At 30.8% G+C, this 25,168-nt stretch overlaps 3 protein-coding genes across 3 annotated transcripts in view; 2 read left to right on the top strand and 1 right to left on the bottom strand.

Moving 5' to 3' along the window:
- Positions 1 to 4,687, top strand: part of LOC111624772 (fukutin-related protein-like) — a 7,251-nt gene extending 2,564 nt beyond the window's left edge. The window contains exon 2 of the mRNA XM_023367706.1: positions 2,857 to 4,687. Within this exon, the coding sequence (XP_023223474.1) occupies positions 2,857 to 3,654 (798 nt within the window). The 3' untranslated portion in view covers positions 3,655 to 4,687. The remainder of the gene's footprint in view (positions 1 to 2,856) is intronic.
- The window catches only part of LOC111624793, a 31,224-nt gene extending 17,601 nt beyond the window's left edge, over positions 1 to 13,623 (bottom strand). Inside the window, exon 1 of the mRNA XM_023367744.1 lies at positions 13,352 to 13,623. The gene's annotated coding sequence lies outside the window, so the exon portion shown is untranslated. The remainder of the gene's footprint in view (positions 1 to 13,351) is intronic.
- The window catches only part of LOC111624773 (DTW domain-containing protein 2-like), a 34,220-nt gene continuing 21,526 nt past the window's right edge, over positions 12,475 to 25,168 (top strand). Inside the window, exons 1-2 of the mRNA XM_023367707.1 lie at positions 12,475 to 12,685; positions 22,656 to 22,746. Of these exons, the coding sequence (XP_023223475.1) occupies positions 12,582 to 12,685; positions 22,656 to 22,746 (195 nt within the window). The 5' untranslated portion in view covers positions 12,475 to 12,581. The remainder of the gene's footprint in view (positions 12,686 to 22,655; positions 22,747 to 25,168) is intronic.

Here is a 25,168-nt window from a genome sequence, read left to right as displayed (position 1 = left end):
ATTAGTCTGGAAACGGGGGACCTAATTCTTGCATTCTGTGAAAACGGGTAAGATTGGCTATAATGTAATTATCTTAATCTTCACTATCGTTACTTTTTGCCCACAAATAAAAACCTAGCGAAGCGGGTCCTTGCAGCTAGATTCTAGATTACTTAGAAAAAACAATCTTTTATATATATAAAAAAAAAAAAAAACTATATTACATACAAATGTACGAACAAATAAAAACCCAGTGAAGCGGATCCTTGCAGCTAGTTACATATTAAAATTAATAATAACAAGCAATTATTTATTGTGACATTGTCATAATGCCATGCTACAATTTTAATCATATTTTTTGATGATGTTTCTTTTTCATTAAACTAGCATAAATGAACAATTTTCCCAACTAAAAATAGGGTAAAATAAGATTGCAATGATCCTCTTCTGGAATAATCCTAGAAGTATCTATCATTTTTATTTAAATTTAAATAATTTAATAATTTAAACAGTAAAGGTATTTTTTTAGAGTAAATTCATTTTTATAGTTAATACATTGAAATACAGTCTGCATATGACAGATAATATTTCAATTTCTCAATATCAAATATGCAGCAGTTTTATTTGGAAGACACTACATTTTTTAGGGTAGGAGTTTTTTTGCTTGTTTTTCATGTGTTGTTATTACTCACTCTCATAAGGATAAATGAAATAATCTAAGGAGAAGCAAACCCATTTAAGGAACATGCTTTTAGTAAACAATCATACTTTTCTGTTAGCAATAGAGTCGTGCAGTTCATCTACCTAACTCCTTTCAGGGGAAAATTTTGAATTCAAATAATGTAACTTCCAGTTTGCACTGGAAGTTCATATATAGTTAATTGGGCCTCCTCCCCTAATCTTTCCATATCTATCTAACTCCATTCTCAAGATTAAGGAAAGACAGACAGTGGATAACAGTGGGAATATTAGGAGGAGGAGGACCTGATTAACTATATATTATATTTTATTATATTTGTAAATTTATTATAAACATATTTTATAATAAATTTACAAATAGCCTAGTATTTTTAATATTCTCAAGGACATTACATAATAAAATTAATAATAACAAGCAATTATTTATTGTGACATTGTCATAATGACATGCTACAATTTTAATCATATTTTTAATTTAAAATTTATGCTCTTCACCTCAAATTAGTAGTGTCTTGCCTCTGTAATCATACTTTTCTGTTAGCAATAGAGTCGTGCAGTTCATCTATCTAACTCCTTTCAGGGGAAAATTTTGAATTCAAATAATGTAACTTCCATTTTGCACTGGAAATTCATATATAGTTAATCAGGGCCTCCTCCCCCTAATCTTTCCATATCTATCTAACTCCATTCTCAAGATTAAGGAAAGACAGACAGTGGATGACAGTGGGAATTTATAGGTTACAATTTTTTCAAATTGCAGCCCAATGATATTAAGAGGTTATAAAAATTGTTTATAGGTCATCAACTGGACAATGATGTTTGGCTTATAAAATGAAAAACAGTATGTTTTTTTTTATGGTGTTTATTTTACAAAGGCAAATACTTTAGCTAAGAATAAAACTGTTATTTAACATTATTAAAAACTAGCATTGTTTTTATAAAATATTAAAATTTTTCAACTGTACTTTTAACTTTAGAAAGATAATTATATATACTTTATATATATATATAGATGCTTATCTTTCTAAAAGTAAAAATATATTTTATTCAATTAAAAAGTTTAAATAAAAATGATAGATCATTGATACTTCTAGGATTATTCCAGAAGAGGATCATTGCAATCTTATTTTACCCTTTTTTAGTTGAGAAAATTGTTAATTTATGCTAGTTTAATGAAAAAGAAACATCATCATGAACAATTTTTATTTACATGTTCAAGCTCTTATCACTAGGAGCCAAGTAAGGCTATTTGATCTGTTTCACATCTATGGGGATCTCAAAAATAATTATTATGCATTATTCCATTGAATTTTTTGAATATTAGGAAATAAATACGTTTTATCAAATTTTTTTTATTTAAAAAATATAATAAAACTTTTAATGTTTTTTTTAATGTACTGGGACTTCAACATTACCATGTTGAAGTCCCAGTACATTAATCGCTTCAGTTCCCAGCAATTTTTGATATTAATGTAATTAAACGTAAAAAAATACTTAAAACTGAAAAAAAACGAAAGAAATGCATTAATTTTAAAGAAAAGGCTTTAAACTTTATTTTCCATTGTTCCGCCTTACTGCGAAATTTGACACCAATGAGTCATTGTGTTTACAGCTGGATGACCTTGAGAACAGCTGGTGTTGGATTTCCTGGGACATTCTCATAGAAGTCTCAAGAGGCGATGGGTTTATAGTAGGGTGAATACTAGTTGACCGTATATTTTACAATATTTTTAAATAATTAAAATTTTTATTGTGATTTCCGACCCCCCCTCCGATTTAATTAAACTTGTATATAATAAAATATATTAACCTCTTAGAGATCTTGGGATGGCCAAGGTATTAAGGCATCAGTGTACTGCTTTGGAGGACTGGGATCAAATCCAGATGAAAAATACCAGGAATTTTTTATGGGTAGTTTGTCTCAGATATATTGGTCCTCACCACCCAGTCACTTCCATTATGAACCTGACTGAACATATGATGAGTATGGAAAAAAGGTCTCCTTAATGCTCAAAGAACAGAAAGAGTGAAAAAAAAAAATCTGTCCATAGAAAATATCAATACTAATGAAACTGATATGAAAATAACAATTTGTAATTTGTTGATTGAAATTTTAATAATAAAAGATATTGTTTTTTAGACCTTTTATCTAATGTGTAATTTTATTTTCATTAACAGATTTATGCAGTTTTAAATTCAAGTTTAAAACAAGAAAAGCAATTATTTCTTGACCCACATAATAATTGGAAGCATGAAACATTTGTTTTACAGAGATTGATCAATTTACATAAAAGCTGGGGAATCAAAAAAGTTATTCATGAAGATGGAAAAACTGACTGGTATGGATGCACAAAATCAACAACTCGTTGTTTTGGAACAGTGATTGATGATATGCCAGATTATTTATATGAAGGCCGATGGACCCCACCTTGTTGCTTAGAGAATTTGAGAGAGACAGCTCGACATGTATTTAAAATACTAGAAAAATGTGGTGTTAGATATTGGCTGGAAGGAGGTAGTCTGTTAGGAGCTGCTCGCAGTGGAGACATCATTCCTTGGGATTATGATGTTGACATAGGAATTTATGAAGAAGATATTAAAAAATGTGAATGGTTAAAGAACTCTGAAAAACAATCTATTATAGATAATAAAGGGTTTGTATGGGAAAAGGCAAGAGAAGGTGATTTTATTCGTGTTCAGTTCAGTCAGACTAATCATCTTCATGTAGATATATTTCCATTTTATCCATCCAAAGGTATGATGACCAAACATACTTGGTTTGCAACACACAAACAAGACATAGAATTTCCTGAACATTATCTAAAACCTTTAACAAAAGTTAAATTCATTGGCACATATGCTTCAGCACCAAATAATATTAGACAATTCTTAGAAATGAAATTTGGAAAGGGTGTAATTGAAAATCCTGAATATCCAAATCCACAAAAGTTGAAATTTCCAAGTAAAAATCCTTAGAAAGATCTATTTTATTATCATTTGAATATTTTTAGCTTAAAAGTATTTATTTATATGTTAATGTTGGTCTAAATATTGCTTCTAAATAGATATATATTCTGCTACTTATTCCCCAAAAGAATTGAATGTTACCAATAGTTGATTGATTTCTCCATCAATCAAAATATATAATACAAGCACTCTTCACTCAATGATTGAATTCCATTCCTGTGTATTGGTTGATAAATGAGTTTAACTGTTTTATTTATTCTTGATAAAGAAATGGTCTAAAGGAAACTCCAACTTGATAACTGCTTTAATTTACATCTCTTACATATTACAGAACATAAAAATACAATCAGTAAAAATTATCAAAATGTTGTACCAAAAAATTAAAGTTCATTCATTTAAAAAATAATTATTCTTGGCACTTCTATGTCATATTCTTTCTTTTTACTGGCATCTTGTACTACGGAGTGCACAATAAAGTACAAATTTATAAATGAAATATTGGAGATTGAAATCTTGAGGAAGTCTTAGAGATTGCAAACACTTCATATATTGATAGTAAATACTGACTGACTGTAGGAACAAGACTACAAAAGGGGACTCCTGAGACAGACTAAGAAAGGGGATTCCAGCACTGGAAAGCTGATCATAACTCCAAGCGGTCATTAAACAGATAGGTCATTAAGTGAAGAGTGGCTGTACAGAATAAATTTCTGTATTTATAGTTAATTTTGCATATACAGTTCATAGTTAAATGACCACTTGCTAATTGAATTCTAGAAGTAAATACCCTTGTATGTGTTCTTGATATGTATCTTTCAGAAAAATTCATGATAGATAATTTTTATAAATTATTATGATATGCAGTAGATATGTCTATTGGAACTCACATCATGATTAATGCTATGAATTCCAATAAGCTTATGAGAAAAGATTTTGGCAAAAGAAAATAGAATCATGAAGCATAAGCAATAGTTATATTTAAAAATTTCATTTATTATATATATATATATATATATATATAAAATTATAATTATTTTTAAGTTTTTACTGTGGTATTTATATAATTTTCAATGAAATTTAATATTGCAGAATGAGATAGTCTTCTGATAACTTTTAATAAACCAATATTTAATATTTTCCAAAGTGATAAAGTGATTTATCAGAAATTTCAAAAAGTCAGTATTTATTAAAGAGATCTATTTAGCAGACCATAAAAATTTAAATAATTGTATTAAATATTGCCAAAATTAAGATCAAAATAATTGAAATTAAATATTTATAAAGCAATATTGAAAGTATATAAATTGAAAATTTGTATATATATAAGAGTAATATTGTACACTTTATTGAAATTTAAGCTTGTTGTTGTTAAAATATTTTTTACAAAAATTAAATGTCAGACAATCATACTTATAAATGATATACATAAAAATTTTTTCTTTATCCAAATAACTATAGCATAAATATGAATTTCTTCTATGTTTTTTATTGTGAAAATAAATAAAATATATTTATTGCAGATTTTTTGTGTGGTTCATAAAATATATAATTTATTAAGATTTTAGAATTAGAAAGTTATGTTGATCTTGATATAAGAATATATGAATCTGTTCCTATGAGTTATTTCTTTACAAAAACAAATAAAAATATTATAATAGAATAGTAATTGAAAATTTGCACATTATTGTTCAGCTGTTACAAATTTTATATTTCAAAGCATAATTGATTCTACCTTATTATTACATTATTCTATTATTATTTACTGTTAAATTCACCATTCTAATAGTAACTTGTAAAGTTTGCAATGGTTTTGACCAATGTTTGATCCCAGAATTCAGCAGTAACTTTGGATTTCCAACTTTTCTATCTTGATATGATACCATTTATCATTTTTGACAGGAAACTTGAAAGAATATTATCTGATGTAAACAGAAATTCCATTTCTACATTTTTAGATAAATGTATATCTTTTTTTCGTTGTCATTGATTTGTATTATAGATTGAATGAGTGGAGATTTTGTCTTTAATATTTCTTCAGAATTTGTTCAATCTTACTAGATAATATTTGTCTGGGAAGTAAGCTTGATTTTTCAGTAATTGTTCAATATATATTTTGCTATGACACAGTTTTGAGTATCAAGTCAAATACTGTTTTTGCTCAATAACATGCTGGTATTTTTCAATTCTACTATTATTGTCTTACAGAAGATAAATTTGCTTCTCCTTTAATTTTCTGGAAAAACAGACAGTCAAGTTCACTGAGATCACTAAAAACCATGTAAGCATACAGACAAATAGGATATCTACAAAAAAAGTCTTTAACTAATATAAAAATATTTTGGGAAAACCTGAGCAATCTTAAAATGGAACTTCTGCATATCTGACTTGCTAAGTTCTAATTCATAAAGATTTTATCTAACAAACTGCTCCAAGTTGAGATTCTTGGCTCTTCCTAAGCTTTGGAGATAAACTGACATTTACTCATCATTGGCTTTCCAAGCATAGGATTCTTGGAATGGTCTCCAAGACAAACAAGATTTGTTTCTGGAGGGGGAGGGGGTGTAAATAAAGTGTCGTGCCCTGGGTGCCAGTTATGTTCGCTACCCCACTGTATACAATCATCAGAATATTGGTCTAGATTGCATCAAGAAGGCAAAGCTTTCTTTGCCTTGCCTTGTCTTGTTGATGGAATGTACTGTACAAGGCAAAGAAAATTTGATTTCTTGGGAATCTTGTCCAGATCTTACAATCTTAAATCTTGAATCCATCATTAATAGGGTTTCTCATTTCCCGGTCTTTTGCTTGTCCCGGGATCCCGGGATAAAAGTGAACTGTTTCCCGGGATCCCGGGAAATCCCAGGATAGAATTAATTATTTTTAAGGTATACAAAATATCTTGAAATCAAATGATATAATTATTTTCCATTTTTTAAAGTAATTTTAAAGTTCTGTAACCTCCAAAATCATATTAATAATGCTGTGTTAGGTCTATAGGCCTATAATAAAAATTACCTTTAAATAACGTAGAAATTTTCACAAATAGAAAAAAATTAATTAAAGTTTGCTGGAAACTGCATACAACAACAACAAAAAAAAAATTTTGAATTGAGTTAAAAATTAAAAAAATGAACTTCTAATTTAGAAGGTAATTTTCGTTTTTTAAATAAAATATAATACAAAATATTGCAAACTTTTATAAGATTTTAAAAAGCAAAGATGGTCAATACTCCGATAACTCACTCTAATTCTTATTTTAGTAATGAAAAGTCTTGCCACCGAGAATGCCCTTTCCGATTCAATTGATGTGATTGGAATAGTGTTTAATGCATTTAAGAGAAGACAGATATTATGTGTTTTTTCACCTGTAGCCTGGAAGATTTCGAGTTCGTTTTCGAGATTGTAGTACTTCTTTCGCTCTCTAGTATTCTTGATTTGTCTACCTTGGCTGCTTTAATAGCGGCATCAAGCTTAGAGCTCGATAATTCGGCAATTCATTTGGCTTTAATAATCAGGTTTATGAAGAAAAACTTCATACTTGCAGACTTTGTACTCGTTTGTATCCTTGCCCAATTTGCACAATCTGGCGTCAGGCATTTATTGAAGCTACTGGGCATGGTTAAAACTCAAGACAGCGTAAGCACAATTATTCCAGATATTACAGGTTCCGACAAGTAAAGAATTTTTATAGTCCTGCCACAAATAAGCTATATATTGATTATTGACCATTTGTGACATGCTATAACGAGCAAAAATTTAAAAAAAACTAATAGGTAGGTTTAAAATTAATAAATACAAATGTATTCTGACAGTGAATGAGTTAATTATGCTTTCTATTTGCAAAATTCCTCAACCTTAACACAAAATAAGAAAAAAAGTGAATTTTCAAGAAATTTGCGGGATTTCCCGGGATAAGAAAAATTTCCCGGGTTAAAAAAACAACCGGGATCCCGGAATCCCGTTTGAGAAACCCTAATCATTAATTTCTAAAACTAAGATTATACAGTAGAGTCCTGCTAGTCTGAACTAATTGGGACTGAGCCCTGTTTGTATTAGTCAAATAATTTAAATAACACAGAAGCAAACAGTAAAACAGGTCTGGTTTATATAGATCAGTGTTTCTCAACCTCTAATGAATCGTCGCCCCCTTCACTATAAAATTCCGATGCCGAGGGACAAGGCTAATGCCAAATTCGTACTGCATTGAATAGACTAGTGACTAGTATAATCTTATTTGTTTAATTATTGTACGATATAACAAATAAAATATCTAATTATTCTTAATATAATGTTTTACTATATCGCCCAGAAAATTATTTTTTGCCCTCCCAAAGTATAAATTGTTATTAATCGCCCCCTGAACATGGAAAAACACCCACACGGGGGCGATATCGCCCCCGTTGAGAAACATTGATATAGATCCAACAACACCAATGACGTCAGCACCCCAACCCTTTATTTCAACTGACTTGTACTCAATACAGGGTGCAAACAGTTAACAAAAATGAGTTTTGTAATTTTGAAATGGCAACCTGCCTTCGTTGTTTACCTTAAAATTATTTTAACTGTAAAAAACGTTTTTAATACACAGTCCAGGATTCCAATCAGTTTACTGATGTTACTGTGTGAGTTAGCACACTTAATTGTGGATGTTGAAGTGTAAATCAAATAGAATACTCTTTGCTCTACATTATTTTAGTTTAGTTTATTCTGTTGCTACAATGGCCACGAAATGGAAACACAATGTGCACATTGAAAGATAATTGGACATTTTGAAAAGGCTGGAGAAGGATGAAAGTGCAACAAAATTGGCAATATAGTTTGGAGTGGGCAACGCCACAATAACCGACTGAAAAAAAAAACACACAAAGATCAAGCAATTTTGTGCCTCTAATTCAGTAAAATCAGTTGAAAATTGACATACAAGAAGGTCCTCAACGTTTGACAAGCTTGAAGCCTTATTCACATGGTTCACTCAGGAAAGAGAAAGGGGACACCCCTGAGTGGACTCTTGTTACAGAAAATTTCTGCTGACCGAAACATGTTCGGACTAGTGGGATTCTACTATATAATGTAATTCTGACTTGTATGCAATTTGGAGACAGGTTTTGCTGTCTCTAAATTGCATACAAGCCAGAATATGTTTTATTTCTTTTTTTAACTCTTTCCGCCCTGNCCCAGAGCGGTAGGCTACCATCTTGACCACTCGGCCATCTGGCCGCAAGCCAGAATATGTAACTATTCCATATCACATTTATGTTGTCTGCAGTCTGGTTAAATAGTCTTAAGCTAGAGGTTAACTGATATTTTTATTCCAAAATTTACCAGAAAGTCATATATTGAGGCAAAGAATTTTCCAATCAATTTGATATCTTTTATGCTAAAGCATTAAATAAATTAATTGATAAACCTTTGTTGATGATTGAAAAAGTTTCTCTTCATACTCTCCAGGTTGCATTTTAATCTTGAAAGTCTTGTGAAACTTCTCCATGTAATTTAAACTTTGAGCTTTCTGAATTGAAAAAGCTATTAATGTCAAAGAGATTATTGCATTCCCTACTTTGACATTTCAATATTCAAAATCTTTCTTGAAAGGGATTAAATCCCTCATTGGGTTGATTTTAAGTTCCAAAATTAGAATACAGTACTTAGATTTTTTTTTTTTTTTTTTTTNGTAACTGATGGCATTTGCTTAATAAATTCTATTTTAGGCCCTCACAGTGGAAGAGGTTCACAAAGCCATATAAAACTTACATTTTATTATTAAAAATATGATAAATTCTGTATTTTTTTAGTAAATATGAATAAACCTTGTTGTTAATAAGGTAATAACAAGAGTAGATTACTCTTGTACTCTAAATAATACTTGTTTGTACAGCACTCAACAGCTGTAATGTAAAAATAGACAATACAGTGTAGGCTATTTGATTTAATAAGAATCTTAATTAGCTTTAATAAAATGAATTCCTTCATAAATGTTAATAAAGTAATACTATATAATAATTGATTGCTAGTGATATGATTTATTATCGATCTAAATTCTTTTACTTGGCTACAGCACATTTACTATGCTTAAAAATCCCACTTAAAACCAATATAAACATAGGATGATACAGCCAGTGTAGCACAACGATTGACAGCAGCGCCTCTTGCAGCAACCTCCAATATAGGGACAGAAAATAAGCTCGATTTCGACACTATATTTTCTAGCCACTGTAATATGACCTACTTCCGCTCGCCTTTCGAGTTCACTCGAAGGGTCTAACTCGAGACTACCGATTATGTGAGTCATAGTAACACGAGTGACTTCGATGACGTCAGTTCGAGTACAACACGAAAAACTCGAGACTAAGGGCCCTGTATGTGGCCGGCTCACGCGTCGGAAAACCTGTTTTATTCGTGTACGCACCAGACGGAAAAACAAAAAATATCGTGTATCCACAAGCATTCCAATATATAGTAAATAAATAGAATCGAAACGACACTTCGAAATGTTTCCCGATGAAAATGAATAATAATAATAATAATATAATAATAAGTTTCAATAAAAATGATAAAATGTAAATTGAATTTCATCATAACGAGTTTGCTTGAATTTCGTTTCTTCTGAGATCGCAGCAATGCGCGACAGGTAAGCTAGTATTCAATAAAATTTCCTTTCATCTTTGATAATTTTAGAAGTTAGTAAATTTCTCTCATTAAATAGTGTATATATAGTGTAAAGTGTAAATCAAATAGAAATTCCCATTGTAATATAATTTAATGAAAATTTAGTTACTGAGCTTTGCCTTATTGATGCAATGTATACCAATATTCTGATGATACAGTGGGGTAGTGAACATAACTGGCGCCCGGGGCACGACACTTTATTTACGCCCCCTCCTCCTCCAGAAATAAATCTTGTCTGTCTTGGAGACCATTTGGCGCCCCTCTGCGAGTGGCGCCCGGGGCCTGATAGACCCCTTGCCTCCCTCGCTACGATAGTGATTGTATACTTGATTTTATATTATGGAAAGGCTTGCCTGACAGTTTGATTGCCAGCAAATATATATGACAGGCATCACATTCCACAAAGAGTTACAAAAGTTTGAAACAAAGTTTGGATCATTCAGAGCAATAATTTTTTCATGACAACGAGAAATTTAATATAATTTCAAATCATAAAATTGTGTTATATAATCACCTTAGAATTCATAGTGATATATGATTCGGCTGGTAATTTCTTGATGCCAAAATGGGACGGAAGAGCCGCAGCTGATAAAAACAGGTCTTCCTTCCATCAAGAAAATAAATGGGCGTTATTAAAAATTTGTTAGTACATTATTAACGACGTAAAAAAGAAAACGTAAATTTCTCTAAAAGATTGTATTTTCGAAAATTCGCTAACGGAAAAGTGTTATCTATACAATATACAGTAATATCGAATTTAATAGTTTGGTTGACGCAGAAGACACTCCAGGATCAAACTAAGCATATTTTCAGATGAACTTATTTTTTTTCCACTTTCAATTTTATCATAAAACTTATCGCATTGTAAGTCGCAATTTTACTTTATAATTCGCATTGCTTTCGTAGCTTCACTGCTTAATTTCGACTTATTTTTAGACCACAGGAAAAATGAGTGAAAAAAAATATTCTCTCTACAGAAACTGCCTGGATTCTACAGATACTTCCTGGCAAACAAAGAACTAATTCTATTAAAGTATTAAAATACTGGAATTCAAGATTCTATTAATTTAAAGTATTAAAATACTGGAATTCAAAACCAAAAGGATTTTTCGGAGGCAGTCTGTCCCGGATACCTCGGACGCGTTCTTCACCAACCAACCGCCCCCATTGTCCCATTGTGGGCTTGGCCGAACCCATGATGCGCCTGAATAAGGCTTGATGGTCGAGCAGTCAAGGTGGCAGACTACCGCTCTGGTGGATCCGGGATCGAATCCGGACGGGTCGAAAAATCTCCAGGAATTTTTCGGGGGTGGTCCGTCCGGATATGTCGGGCCTGGTCGAACCTATAATGGGCTTGATAAAAGAGGCCCTCTTAATACCACGGGGCGGAGAGAATAAAAAACACAAAGAATTGAAACGTTTTAATATAAATATAAAGTTTTATTATAAAGTTTTTCAATTTTCACTTAATTACACGCACATATATACATATATATATACAGGGCTTTTTTTGTCATAGAATGCAATGGAACGGCGTCCACCACCTTTTTTCGGTATATTTTAAAAGTTTTAAGAGAATTTTTGAAAATTTGATGTTTGATCCGCGTTGAGCATAGATCGGCAACAAAATTATTAAGATGGTCCTGCTCCTGCTTGTGTAAGATGGTACCGAATCTTGTGTAAGATGGTACCGAATCTTGTGTAAGATGCATGTAATATAATTTTAGTAATTAGATGAGCATTTCACTACCTTTTTTTCCCCAAAAAAGCACTGTATATATATACAGTGCTTTTTTGTATATATATATATGATACATACACATGATACGGTCTTAAAATTTTGTTTACGTTTATATATATATAAAAACGTAAACAAAATTTATACAAAAAAGCACTTTTTGCTATTTTTTTATAATTTTGCTATAAATTTTGTATATATATACAAAATTTTAAAACCGTATCACGTGTGAACTGTAAATTCGTCACGTGCTCATTTGGTAACGTTGCTACACACGCGTAAAATATACAGTATACTGTATATCATATTAATAAGAAAAATATTTAAAATTTAAAAACAAAATTTAATAATGTGTATATATTAATATTTTTAATTTTTGAATTTTAGCTATTATAAAAAATAAATTTTTTTACGTGTGTGGCAACGTTACCAAACGAGCACGTGACGAATTACGGTTTACACGTGACACATGTGATACGGTCTTAAAATTTTGTTTACGTTTTTTTATTTCATCAGAACCGATATTTTCGAAATGTCAAATTCATCAGAAAAAGATGAACTATCCGAAGTTTTAGAAGAATTATCGTTAATTTCATCAGATCCACCCTCTATGAGAGAGTGTTGTTTAAAATGCAGGTTTGTCCTTTCAATTTCTTATAAAATAAGCTCAATATTTTAACTTATACCTTCTTTAGTGCTAAATATCAAAAATTATCAAATATCTGGGCTTAATTCAAGCTGTGAATGATACGTTTGGGAGCTGAATCAATGTAGACATGCCTATTATTTTATATTGTGTTTGTTTTCAATGTGAAATTGTATAGCTTTATACAAATACTGTTGTGTTTATTGGATTTATGTACGAAAATATCAAAATGAACCGTGCGTGAAAATAAGTTTTAAATGTCAAGAAAACTTTTTTCTCTGATTGTACCAATGAATGATGGGAGGTCCATGTTTACTGCATACCTTTAATATCTCTACTTTTATTCTTATTGAAAATGCAAAAGTTGTTGTGTAGATCCACTAAACCTAATAATCTATATTTATGATTATCATATAGCATAACATTGTTCAGCTTGCTGTCAGCTGTTTTTTTTTTTTTTTTTTTTTTTTTTTTTGATATCATTGCAATATAATTCACATAATAATGGCACTATAATATATGTAGTATAAAAGTGATAAAAGTACACAATTCCCACAATTTTTTCTTAATTTTGATTTTTTTATACACCTCATTAGTAGACGTGTCCTAAACAGAATGCAGGAATTGTGTACTTTCATCATAAAAGAATTCCTTACTTGTTAAAAATAAATTCTGTATTTCTAGTATGAAAACCTAGGGCCCAATATTTTAGTTAAATAGAAAATTTAAAAGTTTTGTTAAACAGGAAACATTTGTGTTAGTCACAAACAAACTTTCTTTCAATTTTGGAGGAAGTTCCTGAGGAGAGATTCTGATTTTGATATCAACTTCACAGAGAAATTCCTTGTTGCTTCTCTCCTCAAATGACTGGAATAGCCCCAAATGATTGGTCGGACAAACATCCTATAAATAGGATTCACCCCAATGCCCATAGAGCTGGACTTGGAAACAACTTCCAAGAAATTTGGTGTCCAAATAAAAGAAAGTTTTCTCACCAAATACAGGAAAATGCAGCCAGTCCCATCAATGATTCAGAAGAAAAGAAATGAGATATTGCATTTTCTCAAACCTGTAAACTAGGGGTCATTAAAGTGGTCGATATTGACCCCAGGGGTCAGTATAACATTATTGAAGAGTTGATTATCAAGCTTAAGCTAAGGATAAGAGGGAGCTAAGGATCAAGCTTATCCATCTCACTGATTGTCAGTTACAAAAATTATTATTAACAAATATACAATAAATGAAAAAAAAATGCAAAATTAAAAAAAATGTATTAAAATAGTAAGTACTTTGTTTTGCTTGTAACACAAACTTTTTGGTNAAGCTTAAGCTAAGGATCAAGCTTATCCATCTCACTGATTGTCAGTTACAAAAATTATTATTAACAAATATACAATAAATGAAAAAAAAATGCAAAATTAAAAAAAATGTATTAAAATAGTAAGTACTTTGTTTTGCTTGTAACACAAACTTTTTGGTGGGGTCAATGTGAGGTTTTGAAAACTTGCAGGGGGTCAACAATCAAAAAAGTGTGGCAACCCTTGCTGTAAACTCTCTTCGATTTTAGATAAATTTGATATGTCAGTAAACTAGCTAAGAAAAATATACTTATAGTAGATTTATGCAATAAGACCCATGGTATTTTAGAGATTGTTTAATATTTGTGTTGTGTTTATATTTATCATTTTTTGAAGGTACTTATATTCAGTGGCGTGCCGTCATTAGAAGCGTTGGAAGCGCCGCTTCTCTAAAAAATAAATAAATATTAATTTTAATTATATGAAAATAATCACACAATATTTTATTATAACTGCATTATGTATCTTATTACAAATTTCTATACTACACGTGGAAAAAAGAAATTGCTATTGTATATTAGAATATTAGTGGCGGAGTGGAATCTCCTGTATTTTCAGATTACGAAAAGCCAAATTTGTGCATGTGCTTTATAGAGCACCAACCTCACCCGGTTTAGCCAGTGGAAGCCTACAACCTTGGGTGAAAGCTGCACACATATAAAGATTTCAATTCTATCAAGGATCGGTTCTGGGCTGTTAGCTGCCTGCCCACTAGATATTTCGATTACGTGAATAATGAGTAGATTTATAACTTAACCCAACCGATAAGAATTTACTATGTTTTTATGATAGTTCTGTATAGTTGACAGGAGTTAAAAAAATCCATTAAAATATTTGATATATTTATTCCGCTCTTCGATTTTATATTACTCATGGATTTTGATGTTAAACCAGTGATTTTACGATTTCTACATCCCATCTTTCAGGGGATGTAGAAAAAAACGTGTACAATTCTTGTATAATGTTAAAAAATTAACTGTTACTTTGGTAGCATCATTTACAACTAAATTTAATGAATGAGAGAGATGCACGAGGTACAGAAAAGGCTCTAGAATTTATTTTCCTTAAATTTACGATTTGTGTATCCGTTTGTCATAAAAATTTGTCTTTCCGCCTTTTTGCGAGACTACAAATATTCGAGTACAAAGTAACCGGTTTCGATTTATTTCTACTTAAGAAGTAGTTAAATAATTAAGCGATTAGGGAATTGGGGACATAAACAAAACCCTGACGAAAGAGCCGGAATATTACTTAAACAAAAGCTTAACCGAACCAATCTATAGCCGAGTACAGTGGGGACTGATTTCTTCGAAATACTGTATTAGATGTAATAAAGACAGAAATTTTTCCAGTTCGACGAGAGTGACCGAAAAGTTGTAAATTTTGGAAATTTCCGTGGACAACACCTGGTCCTAAAACGAATTAGTTAGAAAACAAAAGACGGACAATCTATTAAGTTTAACATATTTAGATTTTTACAGCTATGGTGAGAAACGTTTAAAATTTACAACAACCCTGTCGCGTCCTTTGAGATATACTAGTGATGCGACAAAAGAGGCATTTGACATTGATCAGTATCAGCACCCTCGGGATTTGGCAGCCCGTGTGCATGTACACACCGCACACCTAGCAGGACCGTCTCTGATTCCACTCGTAGGGAGCTATTTGACTAAGTGGTTAAGATTTAAAGAGTAAAGAATATTTTATGTTATTTTTATGTACGTTTCATTACAAAGCTATATTTAATTATAATTTTCTTTAAAAGTATATTCATACAATTGAAGAATATTTTGTACCAGGTATGTATATCCACCACACATTTTATTTCACCAAGTAAGTTTTTATAATTTTATTTTTAATTTTAGCCCTTATATCGTGGCTAGCGATTCGGAATGTAATTGCGATATTGAAAATTTATTTTAAAAAAGTTTTGGCTCGAGATCATATAATGAAAAAGAAAACATTATTAAAAGAGAAAGGCCAATGCCTAAGTTAAATATAAACGCTTCAATAAAAAAATTTGTTCGATATTTTCACGATAAAATGGCTCTGTAAATGCATAAAAATGCATTTACAGAGTGAAATTAGTGTGTGGAATAAGAATGTCTTTGACAATTTAGCTGGCAAAAGACACGAAAAATCGTCGATTCTTTCGTATTTGAAGCAATTTGGAAATCGAAGCGGAATAGAATTTAACATTAGTAAATAATATAAAATAAATATTGAAAATTGTAACGAGATAATTATGGGTAATAGATATATTATATCTAAATAAATAGATGTTATATGTTTTTATCAAAGCAAGAATTGGCATTTAGAGGGCATATGGAATATATTGGATCTAATAACAGAGGTAATTATAATGAACTTGTTTATTAAGTACGTCAGATAAATAATCTATTAAAAATACATTTAAAGAAAGAATTAACTGATTGCCCCTGGATGTCGGCTTCTTATAGAAACACAGCTTCCCTATCATCAAATGTCACGGCACGCCCCTGCTTATATTATTGAATTTAAGTAAATATGTTTATACATGATAAAAATGGTACTGGTCTAGTTCTATTGTCTTATTCGCAAAAGATTTCAAATTCCTCCCGGATTCATAAGCCACTTGGATTGGTATAATTTTCAAAATATCGTGGATTAGGACATGATTTTTCTATTCTATTCTAACTGATGTCAGGAATCTTGATGTTACAAACATCATGACAAATCTTTAAAACAAAATAAACTATTTCCATCCTGAATCCATGAGCAGGGTCCCACAGCCCCTGATCTCACACTAGAATGCATTCAAATTGGTTATATCCCAGTTTTTAAATTAAAACAAGTAAAACAGCAAAACCATATTTGGGACAAGACTATGTTTCAGAGATCACTACTAAGCAGAATCTCTTTGATGCTCAAGCTGGGTCTCGTTCTCATTCTCCAATCTTCTTTGGTATCGTTGCTTTTGGGCGTGATCGTTCAAACTTCACCGGCCACAACCACAAGGTCATTCACTATTCATTTTCGATGAAATTAACCTATCCAATTTCAAAAATTCTCTCCGTTGCGTGTCGGCCCAGGTTGAATTTTTGTCAATGCATAACGAAAATTTCCCATTTTTGAAAAAAATAATCGTGGCTATTGTATTGTTTGAAATTATTTTTTTATTTTGCACAAACAATATACAGTTTAACCCGATTATAATGTCATCAGATGTAATGACAACCCTAATATAATAGAGAGGTTGCAGCCGACGTTTTCAACACGAAAACGTGTACATCGGACGTTCAGCGCCGCCTTCCTGTGAGTATAGAAGTTTGACAATGGTGTTTGGAATGTTGAGCATGATTCCACTGACTATCTAAACACCATAGTCAAACTTCTATACTCACAGGAAGGTGGCGCTAAAAGTCCGACGTACATGTTTTTGTGTTGAAAACGTCAGCCGCAACCTCTCTAATGTCAAATTTTTATCAGTCCCACGATTTTACTATACTAGGTAATGTTAAAAAACCTACTTGTAATGACATCCTGTTTTAAGGTCATATTTGAAGCACTCCCAAATTTACAAAATTAGATTACAAATTTTATTTAACATAGAAGAAACTACGTGTTCAGTCCTAAGGTCAGAGTTCACTTCTTAGAATGACTGTGGGTGGTACTCTCCCCACCTGACTTTGGTGGGGTGGTGTCTGTTTTGCCTGTTTATATAAGAGGGTTGCCATTTTGTATTTTATTTTGACTCGGTTCTCGGTCCCTGACTACCTACAAGTCTGGATTTTTTATGTGCAAATGATTTGGGCACCTAATGCTCTGTGCCAAATATCAACTCTCAACATTTACTCCTTCATAACTCTAAGCTGGTAACATAAACAGGCAGTACGATAGTCTTGTCAATTAAAAGTGTTATTTAACTTTAAGAGAAAAAATTAAAAGATACAACTGTAAAAATGCACAGACATAAATAAAGCTTATTTCATTTTGATACATTAAACTTCTAAAACAAATAGAGAAAATAAAAGTTTTTCTGATAATTATCTTTTCTAAAATATGTAAAAATGATGAATAATGAAACCAAATGAAGAATTTCAAAGCCTCTAATGCAGCGATTGTCAACCTTCTTAGCTCCACAACCCCCCAAATAGTAAATATAAATAAAATTAATATTTTGCAACCCCCCCCACCCACCCAAAGGAATAATAACAGTAAGCCTTACTATTACTAATTGAATTTTGACTGTAATTATAAATGTAAATTTTTTAAAATATTATATAATCACATTGCACTAATTTTATACATTATGAAAATACCGATAGTATAAAAAATGTAATACAACTATTCCTATAATTTTATGTCGCTGCGTTTATAGCGACGGGTATGAACATGNTATGGAGAAAATTTTAAATGAAAAACAAATGCAACCATCACATTAATTTCTTTTCTTTACATGTGTACTTATTGTAAGTAAAATGTTTATAAGTTTATAATAAATGATTTTTTTCTTGTAAAATGTTTGTCATTCTTGTAAAATGTCATTATTGTTTCGTGACCCCCAGGTTGAGAAACACTGCTCTAATGAATTCAGCATTTCAAAATCTGTAAACATTGGATGCACTATATTTTCATAACCTTAAAAGAGCTCATTAACTAACATTTAAGAGGCATTACATTTATAAAACCTATTTTCATTTCAACCTATAATTCATTTATAGCATCTGCAAAACTCAAAAACACAAAAGTAGAGTAAAATTATATTGTAAATTAATCAGAGAAGTTAAAAATCTAGGTCAGTGGTCCCTAAACTATGGCATGCATTTCTTCTACACAATTAAAAAAAATTGTGAATTAAAAAAATATTTTACTTGTATTAAACAATTTGAACTAAAGGCAGGGAGAATAAGCAATAGGGCTATATTTATTTAAAAACAGAGGAGTTTGTTTTTGTTTTCTTTAATAAATAATAAAGTTTTCTTATCTGTACTTTCCAAAGTAAATGACATTTATAATGTGTTTTATATGTGTTCAATGTATTTTCTTAATTAATTGGGCTGCAATTTGAAAAAATTGTAACCTATAAATTCCCATACAGTCCATCTGTCTCTCTTTCCTTAATTTAATCTCGAGAACTTGAGTTAGCTAGATGAAAGACGAGAGCAGATATGGAAACCTTAGGGGCAGGAGCCCTGATTAACTATATATGAACTTCCAATGCAGAACACAAGTCATATTATTTCAATTCAAAACTTTCTCCTGAAAGCAATTACAGGTTGGCATTCAAAAATCCAGTAACCTCCAGACCTGAAGAGTACCAGATTTTTGAAAATTCTGGATTTTTTATGGTTATATATGCTGTATATATTTAACAGAAAATTACTACCTGTATAATCCTATAAAGAAAGAAAATTAAACACTAAATGAAAAGCAAATGAGATTTTAATGTTCATCAACTAAATAAAACAATTCTACAGAATTTTAGTTAGGTGCCTGCAGAAAACAGTGGCGCCAATGCGGTACATTTGAAAATGTGCTCTGAAAGCCATGCCAGAAATCCAAAGAAACTGGATTTTTGAATATCATCCTGTAATACATGACTGGCATGACTCTATTGCTAACCTATTCCATGTTGAAATTTTTATTTGTTGCTTGTGACGCCATGTTGAATTTTCGTTGATGTTAAGCCTAAAAATTTTTTTTAAAATAATAATCGTGTTTGCTGTATCGTAAAAAATTATTTTTTAATGTTTCACACACAAAATAAATATATTGAATTATATAGATACAAAAAAAATTATATTTCAAAAGTTCGTTGTAATATAAAAATTGTGACACCTAGCGACATCTAGTATCAAAAACGTTCTGATGTAAACACGGAAATATTCGGGATTGCCCACGCAGGTCAATGAGGTCAACACGAATATTTTCGGAAACAACGTAGGACAGGTTAAAGGAAAAGTATGATGTACAGGAGCAAGACACTACAGTACTAATTTGAGGTGGAGAGCATATATACTGTTCAACCCTTTACTGACACCGAAAGTATACTCCACTTACAATTAAAAATCGAACCTGTTACCAGCATGTATCCTATAAAAAATGGAATACTTGAGAAAAAAGTATTTCATTTCCACCTGAAGAGCTTCATAAAGTTCGAAAATGTTTGGGGGACAATTTTTTATAGGATACATGCCAGTAACAAGTTCGATTTTTAATTGTAAGTGAGAGCATACATTTTAAATTAAATTTATATGATTAAAAATTGTAGCCCAGCATTGTGATGATGTCACAATAAACAATTGCTCATTTTTAATAAAGTTCTATGAATACTATTTTTTAAATTTACATGTATATATGTGGGAAGTCAGATTTCAATAGAAAATAATACAATTTTATCATATACAGTAATACCCCAAACTTACGCGATAGGTGGGACCGAGCGATGACCGCGTAAGTTGAATTCACGTAAGTCTGGGTATAATTTCGCAATTTGTGTAAAATCCAAGTCGGATGTATGTAAGCTAAAAAATGTTCTAGTTAATCTTATCTCGTCTTTTGATTCATTCACGATTATAAGAAATCACCACTTAGTCTCTCAATTCTCCGTAGATATAACAAACATAGAAATAAATAACACAAAATAAATTGTAGCTATGTGTCGATTCCGCGAGACACGTCCGAACATATAAGCTGAACAATAGTGTGGGGGGAGTGAGTAATCAAGAGTTGTGTGGCGCTCAAACAAAAGACGAATCGACGAGATTTGAAAATTGCGTAACTCCAGGTTTGCATAAGTCGGGATAGTGTAAGTTGAGGTATTACTGTATATATATATATATCAAGAATGTGTAAGATGAGATGTTCTCAGGTAATAATTGATAATTATTGAATGACAATTATTAATTATATATATATAATTAATAATTGTCAACTATACCTGAGAACATCTCGTCTTACATATTCTTGATGTTGAAAGTGACACTTTCTCACTTTCTGACTCCTTTTGGCCTCCCGGCCATATGCTCCAACTTTAATATAACAATTAACGGCCCATTGAGGCAGTTGTCACCCATTCCTCTTATGGTTACAGTCATCACCCAGTCCTCTAACATCAGTCATCGCCATCTCTTTAATTAACCCATTGCGTTTGCACTATGACTCCTAATTGGATTAACTTCACCGCCAAATGGACTTATTTAGTGCCTCTTATTTGGATTAATGTCATCGCTGAAATGGAATACTTAATTGTCTCCTAATAGGACTAACTTTGTCACCAAAACCCAAAACAATTCTAGATTTCACCTCTACTCCCAGGACAGGAAGGTTACTGTGTCTGCCAGCAGATCAACCAACTTCAGGTAATGTCTATGCGCAATATCCTGTAAACTCTCTCGTGTGACCAGCTACGGTGTACATCTAGCTTCAGTAAGATTAAAAAATAATAATTTTCCTGTTTATTGCCATTGTAATATTAATAATTGTATAATTGATGTCAATAACTTTAAAATTGTTTATAGTGAGAAAAATACTGTAAAAAGAAAAGTAAAAGAACACTTCACAATAGTTATGCAAAAATAATGTTTTTAATTTAAATATGGGTGTGCTGGTGGCTGCATGTTGGAAATTTTTGTTCAGGATATAAATGTAACTTTGCGAGATACAAATTGTGTTTAAAGCTGTCTATTCTCCACTGACTCTACTGAAGAGGCCTTCTGAATATGAAGGTGAAATGCATTTAGAGGTATTATTGGCTTATTAAAAGTATTTCTGCATTTGGATTTGCTTTCCTTTTTCATTTTTTACTTTTACTGTGTTACTTTTATAACGTTTTAAAGTTTAAAGATTTTTTATCCTCAACAAGTAGGATCAGATTGAAAATTTATTTTTTGTCTATTTTTATAATACAATTACATGAATGAAGACATTCGTTTAATAAATACAGTGAAGTGTAAAAAATTCAGACATTCAGACTTGAAAAATCTGGATTTGTCAATTGAAAAATGAATAATTATTAATCCTTTCAATGGCAACTTTGTTGTTGATGTTCTTTCAGACTTGCATTGCTGGTGTTCTGACTTTCATTCCAAATTTGTAATTTTTAAATTATGATTAGTATATTTTTTGTTTAAATATAGTAATTCTATAAATTATATTTTGAATCTTTTTAAGTATTTCTACATTCCTTAGAACACCTAAACCTGAATTACAGCTTATTTGGAATTTACAGTACTTAAAATGCTAATTTACATGTATATTTGAAAATCAAGATAGGGTATGGCTTTATTTAGTCTGGATTTTCAATATTTCAATGTAAATTTACTGATGGATTTATAGATCTTTGATGATTTAATTATTAATAGATTCAACATAATATAATCATTAATAGAATTGATTAGTTTATCTGAAATTTATGATACTTTATCTTACTTCTAAAATACTTTAATGAAAAATATAATATTTCTTTGTAGAAAAGGGCTGGCAGAATTACAATTTAATAAAAAGTAAAATACATCTGGATACGAGTCCAATTTTGCTTGCCATGTCCAATCATCAGGAACAACTATTATAAATTAAACTATATTATAAAACTATTATAACTAAAAATTATATGTTCTAGGAGGCCAAAAACTGTGTGTTGGTGTCCTTTTCTTCCAGCAGAACCTGTAACTGTATCAAGCTTTGTTTTAATTCTACAACATCCAGGAGAAGTAAGTTGAAACAAATGAATTTTAATGAACATGAAAAACTTATATTTTACTTTATATTATTTTTTATTAGATTTATTTAATTTAGAATTTGGCATGGAAAATCTATTAGAATTTTCTCATTTGTATCAAATTGAAAGATTTTATATATGAGTTTTAAAAAATATTCTTTAATGCCTTGTGCCAACTCTCAAACCCAAATTTGAGAGTAATCCATTATTTTAATATAATTTTATGATTCTTTCTTTATATTAATGTTTTTTTCAATATACAAAACCTTTTAATATCCAGCACAAACTATTTTACAGTACAAACTAATGTTTTTTGAGCTAGTTAATAGTTCTTCATCAGGTTTAAAGTTAAATCCAATGAAGGAATGTTTAACTGACTTAATTTAAATAAGAGAATACATATTACACAATGGGCAAACCTAAAAAAGTATAAATAAATAAAATAAACAATTGTAGTACAATGTAAATTGGGGTAACCTTACTAGTTTAATAATTTAGGGGTTATCACACCAGTGAATATGATTTTACAAAACAAAATTTTTTTAATATTTAAATTGTACAGTAATATGAATTAAAAATAAAATAAATAATTTGTTAAAGTTAAAATTACAGTTGGCTGGCAGTTATTTACAATAAATATAAAAATATAGAATAAAAGGTCATCTCTATAAGTGAAAATTGTTTTTTTTTTTTTTTTCTTTCTTTCTTTCTTTCTTGACTTTTGCTGGTGATTGAAAAGACAGATGGATGAAGACATTTAGTGTTATCAATATATTTTTATATTTATTGTAAAATAATTAAATTTAAACCAATATGTACTAATATACCCAATTGCATTTCAGAACCCTTTTTCTGAGTCCCACTTCAGTTGGAATTAATGAAATAATAAAATTACACAAAAAGTTTACAAATGACAATGAAGACATCACAATCATATAAATCAATGTTTTTGGTATAATACAAGGGCAGTTTTTTTTCAATCTCCTATGGTCTATAAAAAAAAAGACAAGTGTAAATAACAAAATGAATTTATTACCAAAACTAGGTACAACCATGGTTATTTTTTGACATAATCACTGTAAAGATTGAAGCATTTGTCATATCTGTGGACGAGCTTTTCCATCCCCTCTTCATAGAATGTTGCTGTCAATGACTTGAGATTGGCCCTAATGTTGTTTTGAAGATTGTCATTAGTCTCAAACCTCTGCCCTCCTAGCCATTTTTTTCTGTTCAGGAAAGAGGTGGAAGTCTTCACACATTAAAAAGTTCCAAGCTGGTGGAAGTCTTCAACACCTTAAAAAACTCAGCATATAGCCCTGATTTAGTGCTGAGCGACTTCCACCTCTTTTCTGAACAGAAAAAGTGGCTAGGATGGCAGAGGTTCGAGACTAATGACAATCTTCAAAACAACATTAGGGCCCATCTCAAGTCATTGGTGGCAACATTCTATGAAGATGGGATGGAAAAGCTCGTCCACAGATATGACAAATGCCTCAATCTTTACGGTGATTATGTCGAAAAGTAACCATGTTTGTACCTAACTTTTGGTAATAAATTCATTTTGTTATTTACTCGTCTTTTTTTATGGACCATCAGAGGTTGGAAAAAAACAACCTACATACTTTCAATTCTATCTTTTCTATGGTTGATTTGGCCATAAACATACTTTACATAAATTTACACAATTAATATCAAACTACATTGTTATTATACTGTAAGGTTAATGGATTAATACAGTAGAGCCTCGAAAACTCGGCCTAATGTGGACCGAAGGGTGACCGAGTTTGTGAAAATGCTGGATTATCGGGAATGGGGTTTAAAAAAAATAAATATGAGTGTTTCCTCAGAAAATACTGTACTGTACTTGTATGTATTGTTTACTTGAGAATACAACAGAGAATAAACTGCCCAAATACCCTTAAACAAAGGAAAAGTACATCTTTTATGAAGGCATAGAGCAGGGGTGGCCAACCTGCAGCTCGCGAGCCACATGCGGCTCTTTGAAGGATTATTTGTGGCTCTCGATAAATGTACTTTTCATTTTTGTGTTGTTATATTTTAAAAAATTATTATTGTTCCGTATGTGTTTCAAAATGTCTTTTAAATTACTAACAACAAATATGAAAGACTAAGTGCAATGTTGTAACAAATTTCATTTTCGTCCAAGTTAAGAATGATATGACTCATCGAAAACTGCACGAACGAACATAAACAGTGGCGTAATCGTCCGTTATCGACCGACTCCAGACCGATTTTGAATTTGTAAACTGTCATTGCAATGGACAGTTGACATTGTGCTCTGGAGGAAACAATTTGTATCACTCTTGCTACGGATATAATTTGTAATCTGGAATTTTTTGCATACCTTTTTAATACGTATTTAATTGCGGCTCGCGAAAAATTTCAAATTTTGA

Source organism: Centruroides sculpturatus, unplaced genomic scaffold (assembly GCF_000671375.1).
Source record: "Centruroides sculpturatus isolate CEXI.00-Female unplaced genomic scaffold, Cexi_2.0 scaffold330, whole genome shotgun sequence".
In the NCBI taxonomy this organism is placed as follows: domain Eukaryota; kingdom Metazoa; phylum Arthropoda; class Arachnida; order Scorpiones; family Buthidae; genus Centruroides; species Centruroides sculpturatus.
This window is presented reverse-complemented; position numbering and strand designations above follow the sequence as displayed.